Here is a 27031-nt window from a genome sequence, read left to right on the forward strand (position 1 = left end):
ATATCCAATTATATTAAAAGAAGCAGCAAAAGAGGGTAAGCAGACCTTAAGCCATCATTATGAGAGCATTCTTGAGTTCAGGAGAGGTTCCTACAGATCAGAGATGTGCAAATGTTTCCCCTATTTACAAAGGGGAATGAAAGGGAAAAGTGAATACTGTAATTACAGACCTGTAAGCATGACCTCTGTTTTCTAGGGAAAATAATGAAGTCAGTGGTTAAAGAAGTAATGAAAGATAATCTTGACAGAAATGCAGTTATACAGCAATCACAAAAATGTCACCATCGCTGACACTTTTGGATATCCATTGCATCATCAATATAAACTGCATAGAGCTTATTGTATCAACATAGTTGAACACAGAACTTCAATGAAGTCTGCAATGATATGTATATTTGCTCTGCTACTATTTATCTTTAATGGTGGGCAAAACTTCACATTTATTTTGCTTTGCAACAAAATAAACAAAAAATATGATAGTGAGATATGAGCTTCTCTTTTTAAAAGGGATGTACATGTTTTGTTTTGTTTTTTCAAGACTTAAAAAAACAGTTACTTTCTTTCCAGCATGATATTTTTGTATTAATGATTAAATCAATTAATTATCAATTAAACCAAAAGCCTCTTTTTCTTCTTTGTAAAGCTACCAAAATTATGTGCACATGAAAATTGTCTAAAAATCATAACTTATAAATATGAGGAAAACTTAAAAGTGCTAAAATATTTATTGGCAATGTATTTGGAATAGTAAGTTCTAGTTGGAGAAGACACACACACACAGTACTGTTGAAAGTTTTAGTACTCACTCTAAAACTTTCAACAGTACTGTGTGTGTGTGTCTTCTCCAACTAGAACTTACTATTCCAAATACATTGCCAATAAATATTTTAGCACTTTTAAGTTTTCCTCATATTTAGGTCAGTGATTCTTAAACATTCTGGCACTTACAGAGTGCCATTGTCTCTTAGACTATTTTTATTAAAATAAATTTTATTATTATGGAAATAGTATTAGTCTGGTGGACAAATATTGACCACCATTGAAATATTCGTGTTATAAAAATAAAATGAAACTTCTATTTTTTTTAAAAAAAATAGAATTAATTTATTGATCTTTGATTAGTGCATGCTGTTGTTATTGTTATTTGGTTTTTAGGAGCATTAGCAACTAATACCATATTGCTCTGGGGATATGCGGTGGTCATTCCCTGACCTTTCCGCATTCTTCATATTTGGTGGCTCACGGGCTCGAACCCTGGTCTAATCAAGAAGCGTGTGCTATGCACTGCTGCTCCTGCTCACCTGGCTACGGAGGCACCCGATTAGTACTTATGAACCACCAGTAGGCCATAGATTAAGAAACACTGGTTTAGATAATTAACATTTACATAATTATGGCTGTTTAGGTTTAATTCTAATGAAGAGGTTTTTTTTTTTTAAATATGAAATCCCTTTCCCAGCAGAAATTCAATAATAATTTGTTGCATGCAAGCTGGGAAAAATTTTAAATTTGTTATATCTAATACAACTTATGGCAGTTATTATTATTAAAGAAGCAATTAAATTTTATAATACTTTTCGCACCTCCAACAAGGGTAAAGCATAGGACATTCAGGAACATGCTAACTATTCCAAATGCAAGAAGCACATAGGGATGTGGGGGTTTACCAACAGAACGGGATAGATGGAATAATTTCTGGATAGCTTCCATTGTTACAGTGAAATAGAGAGCTGTCAAAAATAGGACATTCACAAGTGCACCAAGGACCTCAATGCGAGCCCAACCAAATGTATTCTTTATTGTCTGTTTCTGTGATACCTGAAATAAAAATAATCTGATTAAAGTTCTTGAAGTTAATAAAATGTATGTGGAAATGCAACTCTGGTTTTAATTTCTAGTACACTTAATGGTTCCATTTCTAAATTCAGAATTTAAACAGAAGCAGCAGTAGATAAATAAAAGAGAAAACTTTACAATGAAGTCTCAGTTAAGATATTGTGATTAGTTCAGAGAAGTTGGAGCTTGTTAAAGCTGATTTAAATATACTAATTACCTGTTGCTTTTCAAACTTTTTTTTCACTGTATTATTATTATTATTTTATTTTTCTAATTTTTTTATCAGATTAAAGACAATTTTTCACTTTAGACATGGCTTTAGCTGAGGACTGGAAACATTATAGAACAAATAAGTGATATAAAAGTTGGAAATTATTGGATTTTTTGGTTTATTTACTGCAAGTGCAATTTTCTTATTAATTATTTTTATATTCATGCAAGGTTCCATGCTATTAGTAATAGCCTCAGTTGTGTATGTAAAAAAATTTATTTTATATGCTCAGTTTGAGTTTTTAATTGCTAACACTATCACATCTCTTGTATTATGGAAATACAAGGTTTGATCAAAAAGTTTGGTGAATAATGCAAAAAATTTATTTTATTTGATGATGAAAGTTTACATTGTTAATATTCTTCAGTATAATCTCCTTCAACCATACACTTGTTCCATCTTATTTGCCACTAAACAAAACATTTTGGAAGTCTTTTTGTGAATGCTGTTGGTGGTCTTTGTGTTTGAATTTCTTGAATTAACTAAAATTGTTTTTCCTTTTATATCCTCTTTTGATTTTGGGAACAGCCAAAAATCACATGCTGCCAAATTTGGAAAATAAGGTGGGTGCTGCAACAGGAATGTTTTGTTGATCAAAAAGTAACAGCTAGCAAGTGATGTGTGACATGGTGCATTGTGTTGATGAAGGAGCTAACCATTTTGACATTTTGCAAGTCTTTTACAGCAGATTTTGTCTTGAAACTATTTTAAAACTTCTTGATAGTCGGTTGCATTAATGGTGACATCTCACAAAATCAATCTGAAGCACTATCCCCTCATAAAAACTTTGATCAGGATAACGTTTATATGTGATTTTGACTGATATACCTTTTTTGGCCTTTGAAGCCTCTTCTGTTTTTTTTTTTTTTTTTACCCCATCATAGCATCATTTCCATAAACTGTAGCAAGCATTTCGTGTGTTTCTGCAGCTGACTTTCTAAATTTATATCAAAATTTAATGTTCAACACATTGTTCAAACTTTATCATTTTTTATACACATGAGAAATGAGAAAAACCAGTGTTCACTCAAAGCCGCTTTCCACTAGACTGGCATTTAGCAAGTTAAAACTTGATGTGTGCATACTCAAAAGATGTTAGCTCCAATCAAAATCTCTTAGCTACAGCCAGTGTTCAAAAATTGAGATCATTTGCTAAACTTTTTGATCATACCTTTTATTTCATTTGGTTATCAGAACTCTCACTGACTATGCCTAGTTATCACCCATGAAGTGTGGTAAGCACTAAAACTGGGTAGTGATTTGTCCAAAAAATGGAAGCAAGGTAAAAGAATAAAATCAAAGTAATTTTTTTTACTGTCTAATTCTTACCCGACAGCACACGACCACCAAAAGTAGAGAGAGAACATTATATAACACATGATAGGAATCCACTAGTTGCACCAAGGATTCATTATAATGGCTTGTTACTAATTCAGTAATGTAGAAGAATCCTGTTACAGCAATGACAAGGTACAGTTTGGTCAGCTTCAAGGAAGTCATCACTAGCTGAAGTATAGAATAAAAATAATTAATGAACATTAAAATAAACTTCTGCTCAAAGTTAGATTTGTTGTTATTTCAGGAACCGTCACTAATAAGTACACATTATCTCGTGGTAAGTGGGAGGTGTTCTGCCACAGGTTATGCTTGTTATTAGATTTTGGAATAATTATATAACAAATCCCGTTACATAGGGAAACTTGATTGATAATACACCACTGATTCTACTGAAACGTTTACAAGCCAGTATTAGGATGATAAATTTATTGATTATTATCCAAAAGGAACAGCATCAAATGCAGCAATGTGAATGAAAATTTTCAAGGTGATCAATAAATGTATATTCTAAAAGAAATGCTTTTTTTTCCTACAGAAATAGTAAATTATTATATATACAGTATTGAGCACAATAAAAACACATTTCAGAATAAATTTTCACTGCTGTGTATAATGTACATATCAAATGTACTGACATCACAAAAAGAAGACAGAGTGGTTACCAATAGGTGGTAGATGACTTTCATCAACCGGTGAAATACCACCACTTTGCTTATTGGAGGCTTGAAGTGGTGAAACCCATGTTAAGTCTCTAGAGGAAAGTTTCCGGCAACCCCCCTCCCCCCATACTTCTCCTTCAACCCATGCACGGTACTAAGTACTATAGGTTTTGATACCTTTCGTGTTTGGGGTTTTCATAAAAAAAAAAAAAATCAATGGGCACTGCTGTTCATGGACTGATGTTATCAGTGGAGTCCTCCAGGGTTCAGTTCACCTTTAAATTATTGACCATCACTTTTGAAACACCCTGTATAGAGCAATATGGCCTTAGTCACTAATGCTCCTAAAACCCAATAACAACATCTAACCCTTGCACTGAGGATCTAGGTAAACCACTTACAACATTCCTGGTAGGAGATAGTTCACCTAGGTCATTCTAGACTTGATTGGCCATCATTAGCGGATTCCTCCATCAATGATTGTCAATATGGATTCCGTCAGTGTCGAACCACTGGTGATATACTGATGGTTGGACAAATGGAAAATGTGGGTTACACTCAAGCAGTTTATCTTGACATTTCTAAGGCTTTATTGTGTTTGTCATAAAAGTCTAATTACACTTTCATCTTATAGACTGCAAACTGTTTTTTGATTGGGCATTTATTTTTCTTTCTGACCACTCACTGCTGATGATGGTAACTTGCTCTCAGTCTTCTAACTTCCCCATTAATATTGGTGCTCTCCAAGATTCAGATCTTTCTTCTATCCTTTTCCTTTTGTGTATTAAAACCCCTCTTCCACTAACTGAAAATCTTATCAGTCATTCTGTTGATGATTGCACAATACTTTTCACCTTCCATGTTTAGAAACCTTGCCCTGCACAGCTTTAACTTCTTGAATATCCACCACTATAATACTTTAAATGCTAATCTCCATAGAATTTTTCAGCAGAGTAAAGAAAACTTAGTTAGGTTTAATCCTATTAAAAGTCAGTCCTCTTATTTCTTGCCAAAAATGTTTACTGCTCCTATGATTGGTTGTAGAGTTTTTAGGTGCTGTTTTGCTGGGCAAAAAAAATCAGTTTCCAGGAGAAGAACCACACTATCCTCACCTTTGAACAATTAACTCAGCCATGTAAAAACACGCAGAAAAATTCCTTGCTCACTGATTGGATTCGAATTCAGGTCTTTTTCACCCAGTATGGGAAGGATGTTGGTTATACCAACTGTGCCACCCATGAGGGCTACTGCTTTTACGATCATATTAGATGACACTCAAATTACTAGACACGATCATAAGTCTATAGGGACCTTGTCTTCTAGGCTCTCTTTGCCAACTAAAAGAAAACCAAAAAACTTGGTTTTCTTTTAGCTCTCGGCATTACTTTTCTTCTGAACGACTGCTGACTGCACAAATCTGCCCTACTTTATAATTCTATTCTCATGCCACAGAACCCTCAGGGGTAGCACAGTTGGTAGAATTGCCATTCTCTTCACACTGGGTGGAAAAGACGAGTTCGAGTCCCTATGATAACATGGAATTTTTATGGGGCTTTTTATAACGTGACTGAGTTAGTCGGGCGAGGGTAGCATGGTTTTTTCTCTATTCTTTTCTAAATATACATTCATGGACACTTTCTGAATTGACATCTGTAATTGTCCCACTCCCAAACAAATCTGAATTCGTGCCGCAAGCAATTAACTTCCATTCATTGTCTAGCTCCAAATTCACAGAACCAACTTTTTCCTCTTCTTTGTTTATCACTTCTATTTTCTGGAACAACTTTCCTTCGCATATATTTCCCAAAAATTACAATTTACACTTCAATTCATTTCACTACACTACGTTAAAATTCTAATATTTACAAAAATCTGCCCTCGTGGGTAGCACAGTAGGATCACCGTCCTCTCCACACCGGAGGAAAAAGACCTGAGTTCGAATCCCGTCGACGGGAGGAATATTTATGGGTCTTTTTCACAACGTGGCTGAGTTAGTCGGTCTCAGGTGAGGGTAGCATGGTTTTTCTTCCAGAAACTCGGGGATTTTTTGTCCAGCAAAACAGAAAATCAACCTCAGAACACGTGATTTATAGACCACGGTGACCATGGCGCACAGGGATACTGAGTGCCATGGTCACCGAGGCTCCTAAAAACCCAAAAAACAACAACACTAGCATTAGTAGAGGCATACGATGCAAGAAAGCAAGCTTATGTAGCATCAGCCAAAAAAAAAAAAACTCCCATTTCGCCCCTCCGTTTGCTCCAAATACCTGTCCACCTCTGCCTTAAATTTATTTAGGCTATCAACTTCCACAACAAAAGATAGAAGTCTGTTCCTCCAATCAACTACCCGCTGGCTAAAGGCAAACTTCCACACATCTACCTACAACTGTCTTTCCTCAGTTTGAATTTATGCCCTCTAAGGTGATTATTCTGAACAATATCTTCTCAACTTTCAATCCATTCACAGTATTAAGTACTATAAGTTCTAATACTCATACCCTTCGTGTTTGTGGCTGTGATAAAAAAGAAAACGTTCCAATGGCTCCACTTTGACTTTTTAGAAAATAACAAACCAACTATTGCAGCTCCTTTAGTAGTCAACGGTTAACCTACCGATAAAATATTTTCACCATCAGCCAGCGTTTCCTGTTAAAAAACGTTCAGTGTTTGATGACCTGGTTTCAAGGAAATATGCTATCAATAAAATGGCTTGCTCCAACCTCAATAGAGTTACGTTTGATGTTCTTAACATGTCAGAACACCGAGCTTAACTCCATTTAGGTGTTGGATAAACTGCAGAGTCTTTTGTGAAACCGACGTTGAAGGCTGAAGTTGATAAGCTGCATTAATAAATATTCTGTATGAGGAATGGCAAAATCTCTCCAGTAAAACTTGCTAAAGGTTAGTAGAATGTTTGCGGGGTGGGCAAATATCAGAAACTTAGGCCACATTGTGTACAGGGTTGTTAAAATTAAAGTATCCCTATGTATGGGAAATTTGGATAACAGGCACAATAAAGTACACTCGCCATTGGAAAAAAAATTAGTTACAAAATTTGCCACTGTATGGTGCATAACTATCTTAGTTACGATTATGCAAATAACACGTTATTTGCATAATTTACGTTTACATTTTTTTTTTGGCTAATGCTGCATAAGCTCATACACTTGCTTTCTTGCATCAAATGCCACTGCTACTACTACTATTCCACTAAGGATAGTAACCACAACACCTGATGCATTACTAGCCACTGTAAGGCTAGTAGTGCGCCAGGTGTTGCGGTACTGTCCTTACAAGATGCACATGCTAAAGCATGGTGATGCAGACATTCGTTTCACATACGCACCTCAGTTTCCTCCTCAGATATCACTTGTCCATGAACATCCTTTCGAGTGATGAAGCCCACTTCTGCTTAAATGGACAAGTAAATATGCACAACAGAACATTTGGGCAACAGAAAACCCTTGAGTTATCCAAGAGGTCCCGCTGTATTCTCCAAAAGTGACTGTGGTGTGGATTTACTGCCACATTCATGATTGGGCCATATTTTTTGAACAGGTAACACCGACTGGACCCCGCACCTGTTCCATCACTGGACAGCGATATTATGAAATGATGGCAAATTTTGCAATACCAGAGCTGTAACAACATGGGTGCCTTCAGGATACCATATTCATGCAAGATGGTGTGCCACCCCACATCCACCATTGTGTCCAAAGATTGCTAAGGCAACACTTTACAGAAGAACGGGTCATCAGCCGTTGTGTCCAGACATCTTGGCCATCCCAATCACCGGACCTCACCCCATGCGACTTCTGGTTGTGGAGTTTTTTGAAGAATCAGGTGTATCGGGAAGGATGTTAAACGCAGATCTGAAGGAAGCATTAGACATGTGCTGGCTATTCTAGTTGACATGTTACATTCTGCTGTAGAAAATGCTGTTCTTCGAATGGAAACTGTTGTTCACCAAAATGGAGTACAAATTGAACAATTGCAGCGCTGTTCAAGTGATTTGTGTTGCCACAGTGCCATATAGTGACAAATTTTCCTGTTGTCCAAATTTCTCTTCAGTACGAGCTTTAGAACTCGCTCCAGAGCCCTCTACATAGGGATACTTTAATTTTAACAACCCTGTATATAATGTCTGTAAATTGCTTGTGTTCTGTCGTCGATTTGCTGTTTGCTGGACGAAAAACCCGAGTTTCAAGAGAAAAATCCATGTTATCCTGGTCTGACACTAACTCAGCCAACGTGTGAAAAGACCCATAAAAAATCCTCGCGTCATTGACGGGATTCGAACTTAGATCTTTCCCACCCGATGTGGAGAAGACAGGGATTATACCGACTGAACTACCCACGAGGTATGATTGGCCTACGCCATAATAAAATTGCGTTTTGTTACTTGTATGAATATCTCTTGATGTTCCAATACTTTTGATAATACAGCGTATACATGAGAAGAGCTAGAAAGTTCTAGGAATCGGCACAGTATGGTACTCTTATCGTGATCAAAAATAAGGCTAACAGCATATTGTATTATGTTTCTTCATTTACCGTGAAAGACTCATAAGTTGCTCATTTATTCTATCTCACTATATAAATTTAAAAGAATTTTTTCTTCTGCTTCATAAGCTTAAATACTGTATGAGTGAAAAATTTAAGCAACAGCTGGTGAATGAGAATTTCTGATTTAAACTGAGAAAACTCAGTTTTTGATATCATATACTTGGATATTAGGAATGATTTTGATACTCTTGCACACAGGGCCGTTTTAAGAACTATCGGGCGCCCCCGGCGAATTTCCAAATGTGGCCCCTATTCAGTTTAGCTTTTGTTTCAATTTTTTTCTGGGTCTCTCTTAGTCGCATTCCTAACCTTAAGTGTGGCTCCCAGTAGGCCAGGGCCCTGGCGTCCGCCGGGTGCGCCCATGCGTTAAAACGGCCTAAATTACACACAGAAGACTGCTGTACAAATTGGAGCAGTATGGCATTAAGGGCAAGATGCTGCTATAGATAAAGGGATGGTTGAGTGGGAGAAGACAGAGAGTGGTAATCAATGGACAGTGCTCTTCGTGGACTAATGTTATTAGTGGAGTCCCTCAGGGTTCAGTGTTGGGTCCATTGTTGTTTTCTGTATTTATAAATGATATTGATGATGGTATATCAAGCTTAATGTCCAAGTTTGCAGACGATACGAAGGTTGGCAGGGTTGTTAAGGACACTAATGACAGTACACTGCTGCAATAGGATCTAGAAAAGTTGAGCAGATGGGCTGAGAGGGTGGAAACTGAAGTTTAATATTGACAAATGTAAAATAAGAAGCAGTAACCCCAGAGTAACATATCAACTGTGTGGTACTACACTGACAGTGGTAGAGAATAAAAAGGACCTGGGGGTAATTGTGCAGTCAGATATGAAGTTTTCTGAGCAGTGCAGACGGTCTGCAAAAGTAGCTCGTGGTATCGTGTCAATGATATACAGTAATTTTTCTGGTAGGAATAAGGAGATGATTGCCCCCTTGTATAAGATACTGCATAAGGTCTGTAGGCCTCATTTTTGGAAGGACTTAAAGCTGCTGGAACGAGTACAGAGAAAGGCAACGAGTTTGGTGAATGGAACAAAGGGTTGCTCTTACCACGAGAGGCTTTAGTTCTGAAAATTGCAGCGTCTGGATTCTAGGCACCTGCGAGGTGATCTAACTGAGGCCCATAAGGCCTTGAATGGTTTCAACAAGCTCAATGCTGATGGGATTCTTCCTCTTGCTCAGATTACGCACCTGAGGGGACATAAATTCAAATTGAGGAAAGACTATTGTAGAATAGATGTGAGGAAATTTGCCTTTAGCCAGCGGGTAGTTGATTGCTGGAACAATCTTCCATCTGTCATAGTGGAGGTCCACAACTTAAATAAGTTCGAGGTAGAAGTGGACAAGCATTTGGAGTGAATGGATGGGTGATATGGGAAGGTTTTTTGTTTATTTTTTTTTTTATTTGGCTGATGCTTAACTTTTTAAAAAACTTGATAAACTTGCTTTCTTGCATCATATTTTTCTACTAATGCTAATGCTAAAATGCTAAGCTACAGCCAGAAGTTTATGGGGAGTTTGGAATGCCAAGAAATGGGTTTTAGTGGACACAAACAATTTTCCGAAGAGGAAAATGGCCTTCGAAAACAGCAAACACTTATGAAATTGTTTGAAAGTATAGCTTATTCGTCCCAGTTGAAAAAAGCCTTATCAGAATAGCATCACGACAATTGAGGAGGTATAAAAAGAATCTGTAAAACTTTAACCATAAATCGTGAAATGAAGATCTGTGTGGTGGTGCCAAAATTGACTCGTGATAAATAACTGAGGCCAGAGCAGCGAACTTTTAGACAAAAGTAAACTTTATTTTTTATTTTTCTTTTTTTTTTTTTTTTTGGCTCAGGATCATAATGACACTGCCGAATAGATGACATTATGCAACTGACATTATGTCCCCTCCCCACCCTGCCACCCTATTTCTTCCCTCTGGTGGGGCATGGGCATGCCCCACTGTAAACTGGAGTTGCATTAGCATTAGCATTAGTAGAGGCATTTGATGCAAGAAAGCAAGCTTATGCAGCATCAGCCAAAAAAGTAACATAAATAAATAAAAATAACCACTTCCACTTCACCCCCTCTGTTCGTTCGAAATACCTGTCCAGCTGAGCCTTAAACTTATTTAGGCTATCAACTTCCACGACAAGGGATGGAAGTCTGTTCCACCCACCAACCACCCGCTGGCTAAAGGCAAATTTCCGCACATCTATCCTACATCTGTCTTTCCTCAATTTGAATTTATGCCCTCTCAGGTGATTTTTCTGAGCTAGAGGAAGAATCCCATCAGCATTGAGCATGCTCAAACCATTCAAGGCTTTGTACACCTCTATCAGATCACCCCGCTGGTGCCTAGTTTCCAGACACTCTAATTTGCAAAACTTAAGCCTTTCTTCGTAAGAGAACCCCTTTGTCCCATTCACCAATCTAGTTGCCCTTCTCTGTACTCGTTCCAGCAGCTCTACATCCTTCCTGAAATGAGGCCTCCAGGCCTGTATACAGTACTCTAGGTGTGGCCTGACCATTGCCTTATACAAGGGAATAATCACCTCCTTATCCCTGCTAGAAAAATTCCTATATATCATTGACAATACACCATGAGCTACTCTTGCAGCTCGTCTGCACTGCTCAGAGAACTTCATATCTGCCTGCACCACCACCCCCAGGTCCCTTTCATTCTCTACCACTGTCAGTGTAGTACCACAGAGTTGATACGTTGCTCTGGGGTTGCTGTTTCCCATATGTAGTACTTTACATTTGTCAATGTTAAACTTCATTTGCCACCTCGAAGCCCATCTGCTCAACCTTTCCAAATCCTGTTGCAGCAGCATAGTGTCAGTAGTGTCCTTGACAACCCTGCCAACCTTCGTATCGTCTGCAAACTTGGACATTAAGCCTGATATACCATCATCAATATCATTTATAAATACAGAAAACAATAAAGGCCCCAATACTGAACCCTGAGGGACTCCACTAATAACATTAGTCCACGATGAGCAGTGTCCATTGATTACCACTCTCTGTCTTCTCCCCCTCAACCACCCCTTTATCCATAGCAGCAACTTCCTTTTCGGCTCCATATTTCTGTCTATTTGCCCCCCAGTCTTCAGCCTTCACCCCACTCTATCTGATAGCAACGTGAACACGCCCCACACAATCTAAAATCACCAATCTAAATTAATTTTGCCCAATTTTGGACTTCTAGCGCTCCCCGCAACGCGTACGCGATTTTTTTTTTTTTTTTTTAAGGTCCTAGCCACTGAAATCTTAGGAAATTAGGTGGCAGGACCTGCCAGAGTGAACTATATACTAGTGAGTACCTGGTCTGCCTCCACGGGGCTAAAGTGGGACAACGTCGGTAGGGGTCTGGCGGCTAAATGACCAGATGAACAACGGTACAAGGCATCAAATATATACAAAGTCCATACACTTTTAAATCTCTGGCTTTTCCAGTCAACTAGTTCACCCACAATGTAAACTACGCGGAGATGGGGGAAACCCCTGGTGCCGCTTGACCCTAAACACACTTTACACTTTACTAGATGACATTATGATCCTGAACATGTGCAATTTCTCTAAAACTGTGAAAGATGAAGGTAAAGAAATCAAAATTAAAACACAGCTCATTGATTTCTTAAAAAAAAAAAAAAAGAGAGAGAGTTCTGCAAAAAAATGTAAATTGTAGTCACACGTGGGTATGAGGATAACATGCCGGTTGCATTTCGTTATCGATGAGGCATTTTCTCATCTTAAAAGAAAGTGCTCCAAAAATAATTCATTGAAGAGGCCTCTGGAGTCAGAAACTCTATGATGAATCATACAAAAATTTAGCCATGGAAGAGTTCGAAGACAGGATGTTGGGGAGCTCTAGTCCACCCCATTACGGACGTGGAAGAGGTATGTTGATGACACATTCACGATAATACAAAGAGGATACGAAACAAAAGTACTTAATTGGTTGAATGACGGTTCACCCTATATTCAGTTTACCTCGGAGGTTTTTGCAGATGGGGGCCCTTCCGTTCCTAGATGTGTGTGTGTGTACAGAGAAGGCCGACACTTGAAAACTAAGGTTTACAGAAAACCTATGTGTCGTGGCCAATACACACACACACATACTTTAAAACTGCTCAGGCCGGTTGCCACAAAAATAGTGTAGTTAAGGCCTTAATGGGAAGGGTAGGATGTCACTGCTCTTCATCTGAGGAGAGGGGCGACGAGACTAAACGGGTTACGGCTGACCTAGTAACGTGCAGTTACCCCCGAAGCATTATTGAGTGGTGTTTAAGAGATATGAGTAGCAGTCGCAGGGCTTTTACACCTGTTGCCACCGCATACATTCCCTACTATCCTGGCATTTCAGAACCCATTTCCCGTATTTTACGTTCGTGTAAGGTGCGCTGTGTGCAACTGCCGGCTCGGAGACTGCACACAGTAGTGTCCGCAATCCAAGATCCTATTGCGGGTAAAGACACTAGTGGGGTCGTATATGAAACTGAGTGTCCGGATTGTGGGGGAGTGTAATGTGGGGGAAAACGAAACGTAGGCTGCATTATCGCCTGGGGGGAACACGACAGGGCCCTCAAAACAGCCAATGTGGGTTCAGCCGTAGCTGAACATGCCCAGTTTCCCATGTTCCTGGGAAACTGGGCATGGCATTACAGCTAAAGAAGCCATGAGCCTGGATAGAGCGCATGGCTTTTGGAATCGGAAATAGCTAGACAGTTTAAGGATATATTCGTCTGGACGCTATAGTCGTATTAAGGATAAGGGCTGTCGCATTCATCCACTCTTTGAAGCCCTTATACTAGGGAGAGACGAACGGTTTAGAGTGGTTCGTTCCATTTCCGGTTCCAACGCACGAGAAGTGGACCGTGCACAGGTGCCATAGTTCGTGTCGGGGACCTGCTGGGACGTATATGTGTACATATATAGATTGTCGGATAACCTGCAACCATTAATGCAGATGAAGGCGGCCGCTGCTGCCGAAAGCTCCTGTTTTAGTGGTTTTAGTCATTTTAAATATCTTTTTAGCGCTTTTAATTTTATATTTTATATAGCATCTTATTTTATTTTAATATACAGTTTATACAGTCAGTATGTGTATTTTTGTTTAATAAAGGCATTTTATCGATTTGAGTCAGTGTTTTATTAGCATCATAGATGAATCAAGAAAGTGCTCCATCTCGAAATAAGAAGGCGGGCAGAAGATTTTAGAATATTATTATTATTATTATTATAAGCCATACGGTGCAAGAAAGCCTGAGGCTTTTGCTGCACCAGCCAAAAAAAAATTTTCTGAATTACCCACAGAGAGAGAGAGAGAGAGAGAGAGAGAGAGAGAGTCAGAAGTAGAAGGGAATCACCAAGAAAGAGAAGAATGATGATATCCAGCTCACGACCCTGGGTGTGCCAAGCCCATACTCACCAGATGTGAGCCCCTGTGGTATTAAAGAATATTTGTTGCAGTTTCTGTGTTTAATCTTTTAAATTATTTAAGCAAGTTTTCAAATTCAATTTATATGTATATTTAAAAGCTTTTGTATTGTATTTTTCTTCTTAAAGGAAAGGTAAAATTATGTTAAAATAAATATAAAACGTTTTTCCATCAGAAGAATTCTATCGATTTCCATTTGAGAATTTCAGTAAAATATTTAACCCCGGGGGGCTCACATCTGGTGAGGCTTAGCACACCTAAGGTCCTGAGCTGGATATCATCATTCTTCTCTTTCTTGGTGATTCCCTTCTACTTCTCTCTCTCTCTCTCTCTCTCTGAGGGTAACGCGGGAATTTTTTTTTTTTTTTTTTGGCTGGTGCAGCATAAGCCTCAGGCTTCCTTGCACCATAGGCTAATAATAATAATAATAATATACCAATAAAGTCTATGTACAGTAAACTATGTGAAAGCGACAATCAGTAATTCTTTAAAATCTGGCACATTTTACAAAAAAATAAATAATAAATAAATAAAATAGAATAATAATAAGAGTAATATTTTACAATCCATTAATATTTCACGATGGCGTTTGGCTTTAATAATCAACATAGAAAAGTGTGAGCTTTCTTTATAAGATGCTTGCAGGACTAAACCCCTGGCATGGTGCCGTGAAGGGTATTGTAGGGTCATTTTCAATGCGTGTACCGGTGAACTTTTACAATAAAGATCTTATTTATCTGGTTCTCTATCTGTGTTTTTGGCCAGCAGGATTTAAACTGCATTGATAATGCAATGTCTTAATTCTCACAGCAGAACAAACTTGCCTTTGCGACAAATTGTCCTGGTACTGCAGACAAATTCTCCAAAAGGTTAACTGGGCATTTTTTTTTTTTAAGATAATACTGCTACGACAGCCTGTTTCAGGACTATCTGTTCCATGATTAGGTAGCAAGTGGCTGTAGTGTCAACACACAGACAAAATAGTAGTAAAGGAATTGTTCCATGTAAGCTGGTTCAAAATTAGTTTTCAAAGTTATAATATGCGGGAGTAAAGCTATCTGTTAGCTCTAAAATTAACCAGGATTTTATAAAGGTACTTTTGGGTGAAACCTTTGCAGTTTAAGTCCTGCAATGTTCTTGATTTTATTCATTTCAAATGCTTCCCACAAAAACAGATGGAAAGGACAAGTAATCATTATAATATGTTTACAGATGTAAATAAGTTCAGCTGTTCGTGCTTAATATTTATTGAAACTCCTCTAACACCACTGCTCAACCACTAGGTGCCCTCTAAAATCCGAAAAATTTTGAAATCTGGCGCCACTCAATCGACGACTGAGTGGCGCCAGATGTTGTACAAAGTTGATTTCTTGCACCATATGCTCTTTCTTTTCCTAACTAAAAGAGGGTAGAATATTACCAGTGCTTTGGTATTAGTATTTGGCAAAAGATGCACAGATTAATACATCAGCCAAACACAACTTACCCATTCATTTGCCCATCTCTTCTACCAATTCTTCTTTAAATTGAATCAGATTTCTACTTCCACAACACTGGGCACAAGTTTTTCCAACAATCATTAATCCTATAGTAACTGTATATATATCTGTATTTGAAATCATTAATCCTCTGGCCGAAGGCAAATTCCTGTACATGCATTCTTCAATCATCATTTTCAATTTGAAACTTAAGCCCCTTTGTGCCTCAGAAAAACTAAACATGCAATCGATGTTTTTAATTCAACCCTTTTCAATCTTTGAACACCTAAATTAAGTCCCCGCAATGATGCCTAATTTTCAAAACTTGTCCTTCTTCGTAAGCATATCCTTGTATGTTCCCAAATAATCTTGTTGCATTGCACTTCTCTGCAGTCTCCCCCCCCCACCAGAAAGTCTACTTCCTGGAATGAGACAAAATCGTCCTGGAATGAGATTCAAGACTGTATGCGGCACTCAATGTTGTGGCCTAACCAATGCTTTATATAATGGAACAATCAACTCTTTGACCCTGCTAGCAAAGTTCCTGTATACCATTGGCAGAATCTCATGAGAAGTGCTAGCAACCTCCCTGCGCTGCTCAAAGAATTTTATATCAGACTGTACAATTACCAGTTTCATTATTGACTACTTTGGGTATAGTGCTATCCAAATATATGTTACCCTACTAATTCTGCTACCCAAATGTAGTACACTGCACTTATCTATATTATATTGTTTTTTGCCATTTTCAGCCCATCAGAATTTTAATACTTTATTTAGTTCTAAAGTAGCATACCTTGAATAATGTTCTTAACCACCCTTCTTACTTTTGTATCATCAAAAAAAAAGCTCAAACTCGAAAGAGCTACATCATTATCACTAAAAAATAACAGTAAGAGACCCATAACTGAAGCCGAGAACCAGTACTTCAGCTTCCGAGAACCAGTACTTGAGGCCCCACGGCAAACAGCATTACCAGGCCCACGTTTTCACCTATATCTTCTATAAAATATACAACAGTTGTCCAGGCCCGAGGCAGTTGCGCCCCTCTTCTCCCCCTTTACAAATCCTTGTCTCCTACTAGTTAATTTACACAAAAATTCAACTTGTATAACATTCATTCATGTTGAACAGTATTAGAAGTTTCACTGAAAGTGATTTCAAAATTATTCTTTGTGTCCATTTCCTCTGATACGGCGAAAGTACTGCATGAAATTTTTCATTGAAAACTTTTCTTCTTTTTTTAAGGTAAAAATGTAATGGAATATCATTCCATAAGTATTCACCTATGATGCCAAACTGTCTGCGTGGATACCACAGTAGTATTGTCACCATCTTCCCCACACTGGGTGGAAAAGGCCCGGGTTCGAATCCTGTCGATGACGCGAGGAGCAATAATGGGCTTTTTTCACTCCGTGGCTGAGTTAGTAGGTCTCAGGCGTAGATAGCAAGGTTTTTCCTCCAGAAACTGGGATTTTTTTGTCCAACAAAACAGGCAAATCGACCAGAGAACACACGCAATTTACAGACAAAATAAATACAGTCGGTCCTCGTATAACACGTGTTTACATTAAACGAATTCGATCATACACGATTTATAAATAGGGGAACAGTATCTTATATAACACGAACCGAATTCGCTTATGCACGATTTGCCTTTGTGTTTACAAGAAATGGCAGTCGAACGCGGAATCACCCCAACCGAACGCAACACGATAGGAATGAAGGGAAGATTCTGAAAATGTATTTATGTGTTTTATATCAGTAAAGGGGAAACACATTTCACCATAATAACGTAAAAACCAACACAATTCCAGCTATCGATATAATCGCAAATGCAATTAGATGGAGTTTACTACCAGTTTATAACAGATTCCACCAGCAGAAACGAAACTGGAAATTGTTTTTATTGTTTTATGGTAGTAACCCCCAGAAATGTGCTTTAGTAAAATGTGGGGTGTTAATAGTGTATCTCGGCCTTTACGGTGTTGTTTATTCAGTTGGTATACGAGCGCAGCTTTGTTTATGTGTATTAAGCGTGCCTCCTCGTTTTGTAATTGCGCTTTAAATTAGTAAAATATTACTTAAAAGGTGTGAAAAGGAAGCGTCCTGGCGAAGACACTGCAGATTCAGAGAGAGAGAGAGAGAGAGAGAGAGAGAGAGAAAGGCAATATCGATAAACAGAGGCGGACTGAGTCAAAAATTCTTACCCTTGAAAATTTATAGTGGCCTCATACTACGGTTTATGGCCAGTGTTGCCAATTTAGCGGTTTTCCCGCTAGATTTAGCGGAATTGCTTCAGGTTTGGCGGATTAAAATATGTAATAGCGGATAGCGGTTTTTTTAGCAGAATGAGTTTAAATGTAAAAATTCAAAATATGTTTAGCATTTTATATATTTTGGCAATGTAACATTTAAATTAAGAAATATTTATTTAACAGTATAAATATTTCATAATTGAAATGTTTTATTGATATACTTCGTAAATATAGTAGGGATAACTTATTTAATAGTTTTTTTTTTTATAAAGCGAAGAATCGGTTTTATATTATTTAGGGATACCCTGAGGGGAACCCAACAATTTCAATACGTAGTTACACTGGCGGTCAAACGATACGACCGTTGGTTCATAGCTTTAAATTGTTGAATCAAATCTAAAAATATGGAAGAAATTCTAATCAATTAGCCCCACCTTTTTTTAAAACCACGAAGCAATGCCATTTTGATTATTTTTCTTCGTCGTAATTGAATCATCTGGAGAAACAAAATTATAGCGACGAATAACATCATCATGGGTATAATTAATGTATCGGTAGAGATCTTTATATGCAGGCCATTCATCACTGATGATTCTTGTAATTGATAATAGAGTTGTTTTAGCTGTATTTTCTACCGGAACTAAAAAAACATCCTTTGTTAATTTTTTTCGAATGCACCAAAAACCCATTGTGTTCCTATTAGTCGTCCTCTATTATTTTATTATTAGCTAGACGGTGAAAGGAAGCCTGAGGCTTATGCTGCACCAGCCGAAAAAAAAAAAAAAAAAAAAAAAACTCTGAATTATTGAGAGTGAGAGAGAAAGAAGTAGAAGGGAATCACCAAGAAAGAGAAGAACGATGATGATATCCAGCTCAGGACCCTGGGTATCACAAGCCCATATTCACCAGTTTTAATTCCGTGGGGTTATTATATATTTTCTTTTGAAAAATGCTGATTCATCAATTTCAACTTCGATAGCGATTCCATTTTCTGAAATCCCTCTAGTTAACTATCTTAATCAATTATTGATATCATGCAGATCTCCCTCAGATCTTTGCATTTTCCAATAATAGTGTTTTTTTTTTTTTTTCATTGATATTTAAATTAAGAGCAATGCGATCTCGAGACCAATCTTAGGACCAGAAGTATAGAAATAATAAATTTTGAGATAACACTAATGTACTATCATCAAAAAATGATTTATGTCTAATACTCTTTGTTTTACGGCAGGGTTTCTTACAACCCCATCTAAACATGTCAGTTTTAGATTTACTTTTTGTTAGCTGCATTTCAAGTTTGCAAACTTCACCAAAAGTTGTACTTTGCAAAATGTTGTTTGTTTGTTATTTGGTTTTTAGGAGCATTAGCAACAAAGGCCATATTGCTCCGGAGATATGCGGTGTTCATTCCCTGACCTTTCCGCATCCTCCATATTTGGTGGTGATAGGGCTCGAACCCCGGTCTAATCAAGAAGCGTGTGCTACGCATTGCTGCTCCTTCCCACCTGGCTAGGGAGACGCATTGCAAAATGTGATTTTTCGCCAAACAAGAAATCAAGTGATCATCAATATTGCCATTGCATAAATCATCAACTCCGTTAAACGGTGGTTGTTATTTTTGACTTTTTCCTCAGAATAAACTGCATTTGATATGTAATTTGGAGGTTTTTGTCTGGATATCATGTAGGGTCTTAAATTTTTTTATGGCACCCATTAATAGGACGAGTTTAGGAAGATATCCCGGGGGCTCACATCTAGTGAGTATGGGCTTGGCAAACCCAGGGTCCTGAGCTGGATATCATCATTCTTCTCTTTCTTGGTGATTCCTTTCTACTTCTCTCTCTCTCTCTCTCTCAGGGCTGGTGCAGCATAAGCCTCAGGCTTCCTTGTACCATATGGCCATTAATAATAATAATAATAATAATAATATCATTTGGGTTAAATAGGATTGAACCCAAGTAAAAACTTAAAAAGTTGGCGGGTTAAGTGTTAAAAATAGCGGATTTTGAACATGCGGCTAGCGGGAAGTATTATTAAGAGTTGGCGACACTGTTTATGGCCAAAATCACACCGGCCTCCGGCACACCGGGATTTCCCGGATAAGGCTTATGGCCAGTCCGCCTCTGTCGATAGAGAAAAAATACGAAATTGTGAAACGCTTTGAGCGAAATGAAAGACCATGTGATATTGCAAGTGCTACAGACCTAAATGAGGCAACGCCGAGAATTACAAAGAATGCAGAGAAAATAAAAACAACTTCCATATCAGGAACAACTCAAAGTGTAATTAAAATCCATTAGATTAAGACACAAAGAAATGGAAGAGATGGAACGGCTGTCATCTGTTTGGATAGAAAATCAAACAAAAAACAAGTTTGCTTACGATAGAAGCAAAAGCATTAGCAATATTTTATTACGTAAACGTAATTATTTTATTACGACTATTTTATAAATATTTACGTATATAAAATACGTAAGTATTTTATTACGACTATTTTATTTAATATAATTTTTTTACGAATAAAATACGTATTTTATTCGTAAAAAATACTTTTTTAGTATTAAAAATACTAAAAATACTTTATTATAATATAATAAATAATAAAAAATATTTATTATATTATAATAAAAAATATATTATATTTTTTATTACGTATTTTAATCGTTATAAAATACGTAAGTATTTTATAACGATTAAAATTACCCGATTATTTATTGTGTTTGGTAATGTTTTGGTTCCAAATGTGTGTTCAATCTTGGGTGGTCGGCACCTAACCCCACTTTTCCCATAGGGCCTGTTGTTTATATTGCACGATTTTGCATTGCACGAGGGTTTCTAGGAACACAACTATCGTGCTATACGAGGACAGACTGTATATGGGTAGATGTAATCATTTACAGGTAACCCTAATGTCATAACTTGGTATGCTGCCAAACTTTATAAAGTTCCAAATTTATTTATAACAAAGATACTCAGTTCCTTTCCTGTGGATATTATTGTAAGAGTGGTCTGTTAGGTGCGCCAGTTCTTTTCATGAAATGGATACTCTTTAAGTAACGACGTATTCCTGCTCATACCATGGATTGTTCTAAGTTAAAATCTCGTAAAGTGGCCACACATTGTAGTACTGTATATACTGTAAGTTAGTAGTAGTAGTGGCATGGGATGCAAGAAAGCAAGTAAATGAGCTTATGCAGCATCAGCCGAAAAAAAAAAAAAAAAAAAATCACACCAGTCTCTTCAAATGCCTGTCCAGTTCCTCCTTAAATTTATATAACCTATCAACTTCCACAACGACAGATGGAAGTTTGTTCCAGCAATTAACCACCCGCTGGCTAAAGGCAAATTTCCGCACATCTATTCTACATCTGTCTTTTCTTAATTTGAATTTATGCCCCCTTAGGTTCGTAATCTGAACAAGTGGAAGGATCCCATCAGAATTTAGCATGCTCAACCCATTCAAGGCCTTATACACCTCAATCAGATCACCACGCAGGTGCCTAGTCTCTAGCCACTGCAATTTGCAGAACTTAAACCTCTCTTGGTAAGAGGATACCTTTATTCCCCTCACCAATCTTGTTGCCCTTCTCTGTACACGCTCAAGCAAATCTACATCCTTCCTAAAATGAGGCTTCCAGACCTGTACGCAGTACTCAAGGCGTGGCCTGACCATTGCCTTATACAGACGGACAATCACCTCCTTTTTCCTGCTAGCAAGAGAGGACCCAACACCGAACCCTGTGGGACTCCACTAATAACATTAGTCCATGAAGAGCAGCACCCATTAATTACCACCCTCTGTCTTCTCCCACTCAACCATCCTTTTATCCATTGTAGCAACTAACCCTTACTACCATTCTGCTCCAATTTGTACAATAGTCTTCCATGCGCAACAGTGTCAAAAGCTTTCCTGAAATCCAAATATATGATATCAAAATTATTTTTTGCATCCAGTTCCTTTGTAACCACATCATAATATCCTATCAAATTTGTCAGACAAGACTTTCCCCTAACAAACCCATGCTTTGTCTGAATTATTGCTGCAGTCTTGTCTAGATGATCCTGCAATGCATCTTTAACCAGTGACTCCATTATTTTACCCGGAACAGAAGTTAAACTAACAGGTCTGTAATTACTCGTGTCATCCTTCGATCCCCCTTTGTGAATTGGGGATACATTTGCACATCTCCAGTCCGTGGGGACCTCCCCTGAGTCCAAGGATGCTCTCATAATTATGGCTAAGGGTTTGCTTAGTTGCTTTTCCGCCTCCTTTAACATAACTGGATAGATCCCATCCAACCCAGGTGCCTTTCTTATGTCTAACTGGGACTCTCGCCTTTCTTAGGCGAGTGTCCCATTAATTTGTCATGACCTGGCTCACTGAGCTACCTAGTGTGTTTTCTATTTAACCTTTTTTGGTTCCGATTTCGTTTTCGGAGCGGACGTCCGTACACGTTAACGAAAGTTTCAGCACTGTGCAGGAAGGCAAGAAAGAAAATACTAAATACTCTGACAAATGCTGATAAAATTAAAGTAATTCAGACCATAGAAAAGTGCTACAAGAAGTTTGTAATTGCTAATGAATTTGGCATTTGTCCTAATACGCTCTCAACTTACCTAACAAATAAGGATAAGGTTCGAAGGAATTCGGTATGTAATTTAAGGAATTGGAAATTGAAAATTATTCAGAAATAGACCAATGTGTGCTCAATTGGTTTTCTCAATACTGAAAAAAGAATAATCCTTTAAGCGGAACACTTATTCCTCAAACGGTTGAAAAAATTGTTAAAAGTTCTTAATCATAAAGATTGGACTGGGACAAATAGCATATGACTAGTAAATTTCCATAAAAGACATATCGGTTTTTTGAAATATTTGCAGAGAAAGTGTTACCAGTAGTGCTAGCGGTGCAAGGAAGCCACAGGCTTTTGCTACACAGGCGGTCATATAAAAATAAAAAATAAACTGCGTTTCGCTACTCAAGCACAGAGAGAGAGAGAGAGAGAGAGAGTCTCCATTTACTTAACTCTCTAAAATATTAATGAATGTTGCATGATATAAAGAACAGTAAGCACTCACGGCTGGAAATCAGGATTGAGCAGGCTAGTAGATACTGATCGAATTATCAGCCTCAGCTACCCGAGAAGGTAACTTATTCCATTTAACAACTCGTTGGATAAAAGAAAACTTCCTTCAGGTATCCACCACAAATTCCTTAAATGGTGAGCTTTAATTCTCCATTGGAGCAAAGAAAACTTAGTTAATTCCAATCCTTATAAAACTCAACCCTGTTTCATTTTTCATAATAGTCTATCTATTGCTCCTATGCTCGTCTTTGGCGACACTCAAATTTCCAAGCAAGATCATATATCTCTGTTAAGGGTCACTCTGACTTTTAATTTCCATTGGCATAAGCGCATTTTCACTTTCTGCATTACATTTCTTCTTAACCCTGTATTCACTCTGTACAAATCCCAGATCCGTCCTGCCATGAAATATTGTTTCTCCCATCTGGAGTAGTGCCTCCAGAACAATTTAAAGCTTCTATGCTCCATTCAAAAGAGGACAATCAGGTTAATTAATGACCCATCTTTTAGTCTCTCCATTCTCTGTATCATAGACGTTCTTTTTTTTTTTTTTTTTTTTTTTTTTGCTGCGTTCTATAGCTGGCACTGTTCTTCTGAATTGGCATCTGTGACTCTCCCCTTTTTTCCAGCAAGTGTAAAACACTTGCTGCAAGCAGTCAGCATTCACATACTGTTCAACTCCAAACTCACAGAACCAACTTTTCTTCAATGTCCTCATTTCTCCCTTCTGCTTTCTGTTATCCATTCCCCAAAAACTACATTCTACAAACATTCAAGTGTAATGCGATATATCTTCTGCTTTCTACACTTTCATCCCATTTATGGTATTACTGTATGCTTATCTTCCAGCAACCGTTGATAATTCAACTGAAAACTCACGGAGTCGTTCTTTCACCCAGCTATTAATATGAGTTTTCTCTATTTCCACTCTTTGATACATCCATCCAACATATTTAATTCCGCCCATTAACAAGTTCCTCATAGTTTTTCAATGTTTAATCCACTCATCTATATAATAATTTGCTTATGTCCCTCGGTGCTTCTGTTCAGAAGGCTCTTTGTACTTGAATAACTCAAAGACTAAACAAGCTTTTGGCTGATTCCTTTTTCAATAGATTTTATTTAGCAGTAAAATTGAGAGAGAAAAAATCCCACCGATTTTCAAATCCCGAGAATTGATTTAACTCCCAGTGAAACTAATTTGCCGTTTACTTTGAAGAGAAGACAATTTCTTAGCTTTTGTCATCACAATCAACAAATCTCAGGATCAGAAAAAATTTTACTAAAGTTACTATTTTTGCTTATGGACAACTTACGTAGCAGTTTTCCAGATCCAAATAATTTTATACAATAACTGTAAATATTTTAAAGGACATTATAGCCGTACATGTAAAAAATTATCAAATTGCATAAAAATGCAATTTGATAATTTTTGTGGGACATACTCGGTAAAAACCCGAGTCCGTCCCATTGAACCTTAGCAGCGAAGGAACCCGAGGGAAAGAGTTCAGAATTACTTCTATATTTATCTTTATTCTATTTATTCTATATTTATTCTTCTATAGTTTTGGCGAAATATTCTCCACCGATATTCTAGTGGTATTAGAACAGGGCTAACTACAAGTTACAAAGATTTTGTTCAAAAGTCCCATTTAAAAATATAACAATCGGGGCGTCGTGAGAGAGCCTGTACCAGCCATTGGGAAAACGAGTCACTGAGCCAACCAACCTTTCCCTGTGTGGGGGGATGGGAAGAGGGGGACTGAAATCCTGGGTTCCCTCCACAAATTGCGAGACCGGGTTAGCTGATCCGCCCCTATCCTTTCTTGACTCTTAATGACAATAAAATAAAACCATGTTTACAGCATAACATTCTCAAAGTTCACATTTTCTTTTAGTACTATCATTCATATACCAGCCATATTGCCAATCATTCACATACCACATCGTCACATTCATAATAATAATAATAAAAGAGAACTTGTACCAGCCCTGGGAAAAAGCATCACTGGGCCAACCCGCCTTTCCCTGTATGTGGGGGATGGAAAGGAGGGACTGAAATCCTGTGTTCCCTCAACAAATTCCGAGACCGGGGTAGCTGATCCGCCTTCCCCCCCCTCTCTCGACACTCTTAATAACAATAAAATAAAACACCTACAAATAACTTCAGAAAGTCGCAATCCTGAATATCTGTAGGTTAGTCAGAGGGTTCCTCGACCAACTGTACTAACAGCCAGACATAACAACCACTCTGTAGTTGTTATGGTGGTATGGTGCATGTATTTTCCTGTGGTGTCTCAATTGAAACTTTTATTTAATTTAAACACTTTTCTCAATTTAAAAATACAAATATTGTATCCCTAATAAAAAGGGATAAAAAAATTAAAAAATTATGTACATAGGACTTTTCATCTATAGAGTTCGTTTTTTCCCCCACTCCTAGTTTTCATCCCTGCAGGTCTAGTCTACATGATCGTTTCTAGAGTTACATTCCTGCATTCAAATAGGGCGGTTGGGGGGGGGGGGGGAAGCCCTTTTATTGCAAAAAGGGTTTTTGGAGAAGATCAGTCCAAAATTGGAAAAAGTCAGGAACGATGATATAAAAAAAGCAGTGGACATTTAAAAAAAATCATAGACAGAACAGAAAAGACTAGAATGGTATGGACCGTTCCATACCATGAGAATGGGGAAAGAGGGGCTACCAAAAAAAGCAATGAAATGGATACCCCACAGAAGGAAAAAGAGAAGACCTAGAAGCACATGGATAGCGGGAGTTAGGGCGGCTATGGAAAAGAGGAAATTGAAGAAGAACGGGGACAGGGAGGACAGAAAACAGTGGAGGTACAAAATTAAAATATAACAAAAAAAAAAAAAAAAAAGTAAGGTTGAGGATAACCGTTGATACAATGGAGAAATCCAAGAAAAAGAATTATTATTGTGAAACCTGTGTGTAGATTACGCAATCCCTTCTTATTTAAATGACCATGTGGTCACTCCAACCCCTTCCCATCTTTCCAATAACGTTTAATTGTACACCCCTCCATAGGCGCACCCACCAGGCGGTCAAAGTTTTTAAATTTCCCACAAAAACTTTTTTTCTTTTTTTTTTTTAAATTTTGTATAATTGTAATTGTAATCATGTGTTTATGCTTGCAAAAGCTACTAACATGGATGCGCCGTTGCTTTCTTGTAATTTCCAAACACATTTACTAAAATTACGGATAGTTGTATTCTTTTATACTAAAAAAATGATAATAATTTTTCGTTTGAATATTCTAAAGAAGAAGAAGAAGAATAAGGGAAGCATACCTGTAAAAATGATAATTCACGCTCTGTAGGTAGTCATATAAATTACTTCATAAACAAGAGCTTAATCTTCAATGAGTCGATGTTGTTAACTGAAAGATGACCGTGGACACGTGATATAGCAAGTGATTTCGTATAACAGACAAGTTTATACTTAGCAAACAGGATACCTATTTCTGTACTTAATATAAAAACAGGCAAGCACCAAATGTCTCAAAACTGTGTACTATTTCCGATAAAAATCTTAATGAAGCGGTAACGCTTGATTAAGACTTTTTATCGAAAATATTATAATTATTATTTTCATTTTTTATTTTTTGTAACAAAAACGTAGTATTGAAATATGAATAAGCAAGGGTTATAAAAAATATTGTAATAAATTTGAAGTTAAGTGGGTGGAAATTATGCTAAAGCCCTATTTTCGATTCGAACTTACGCATATTATTATTATTATTATTATTATTATTATTATTATCCATATGGCGCAAGGAAGCCTGAAGCTTATGCTGCACCAGCCAAAAAAAAAAAAAAAAAAATTGAGTTACCCTGAGGGATATAGAGAGAGAGAGAGAGAGAGAGAGAGAGAGAGAGAAGAAGAAGAAGAAGGGAATCACCACGAAAGAGAAGAATGATGATATCCAGCTCAGGACCCTGGGTGTGCCAAGCCCATATTCACTAGATGTGAGTTCGTGGGGTGCTAGGAACGGTACAGAAAATTAACATTTTGAAATAGTTTAGACAAAAATAACGAATTTTGTTAATTTTGAAAAATATATTTTC

At 37.5% G+C, this 27031-nt stretch overlaps 1 protein-coding gene across 1 annotated transcript in view; it reads right to left on the reverse strand.

Annotated features, from left to right (window-relative positions):
• The window catches only part of LOC150079951 (proton-coupled zinc antiporter SLC30A1-like), a 41829-nt gene extending 15497 nt beyond the window's left edge, over window positions 1-26332 (reverse strand). The window contains exons 1-3 of the mRNA XM_090383288.1: window positions 26255-26332; window positions 3437-3613; window positions 1584-1818 (exon numbers count right to left, since the gene is read on the reverse strand). Coding sequence (XP_090239414.1) covers window positions 1584-1818; window positions 3437-3607 — 406 coding nt within the window. The 5' untranslated portion in view covers window positions 3608-3613; window positions 26255-26332. The remainder of the gene's footprint in view (window positions 1-1583; window positions 1819-3436; window positions 3614-26254) is intronic.
• Between the last annotated feature and the right edge of the window lie 699 nt (window positions 26333-27031).

The sequence above is a fragment of the Mastigoproctus giganteus genome, chromosome 10, assembly GCF_048544385.1.
Source record: "Mastigoproctus giganteus isolate SK-2022 chromosome 10, ASM4854438v1, whole genome shotgun sequence".
NCBI lineage: Eukaryota > Metazoa > Arthropoda > Arachnida > Uropygi > Thelyphonidae > Mastigoproctus > Mastigoproctus giganteus.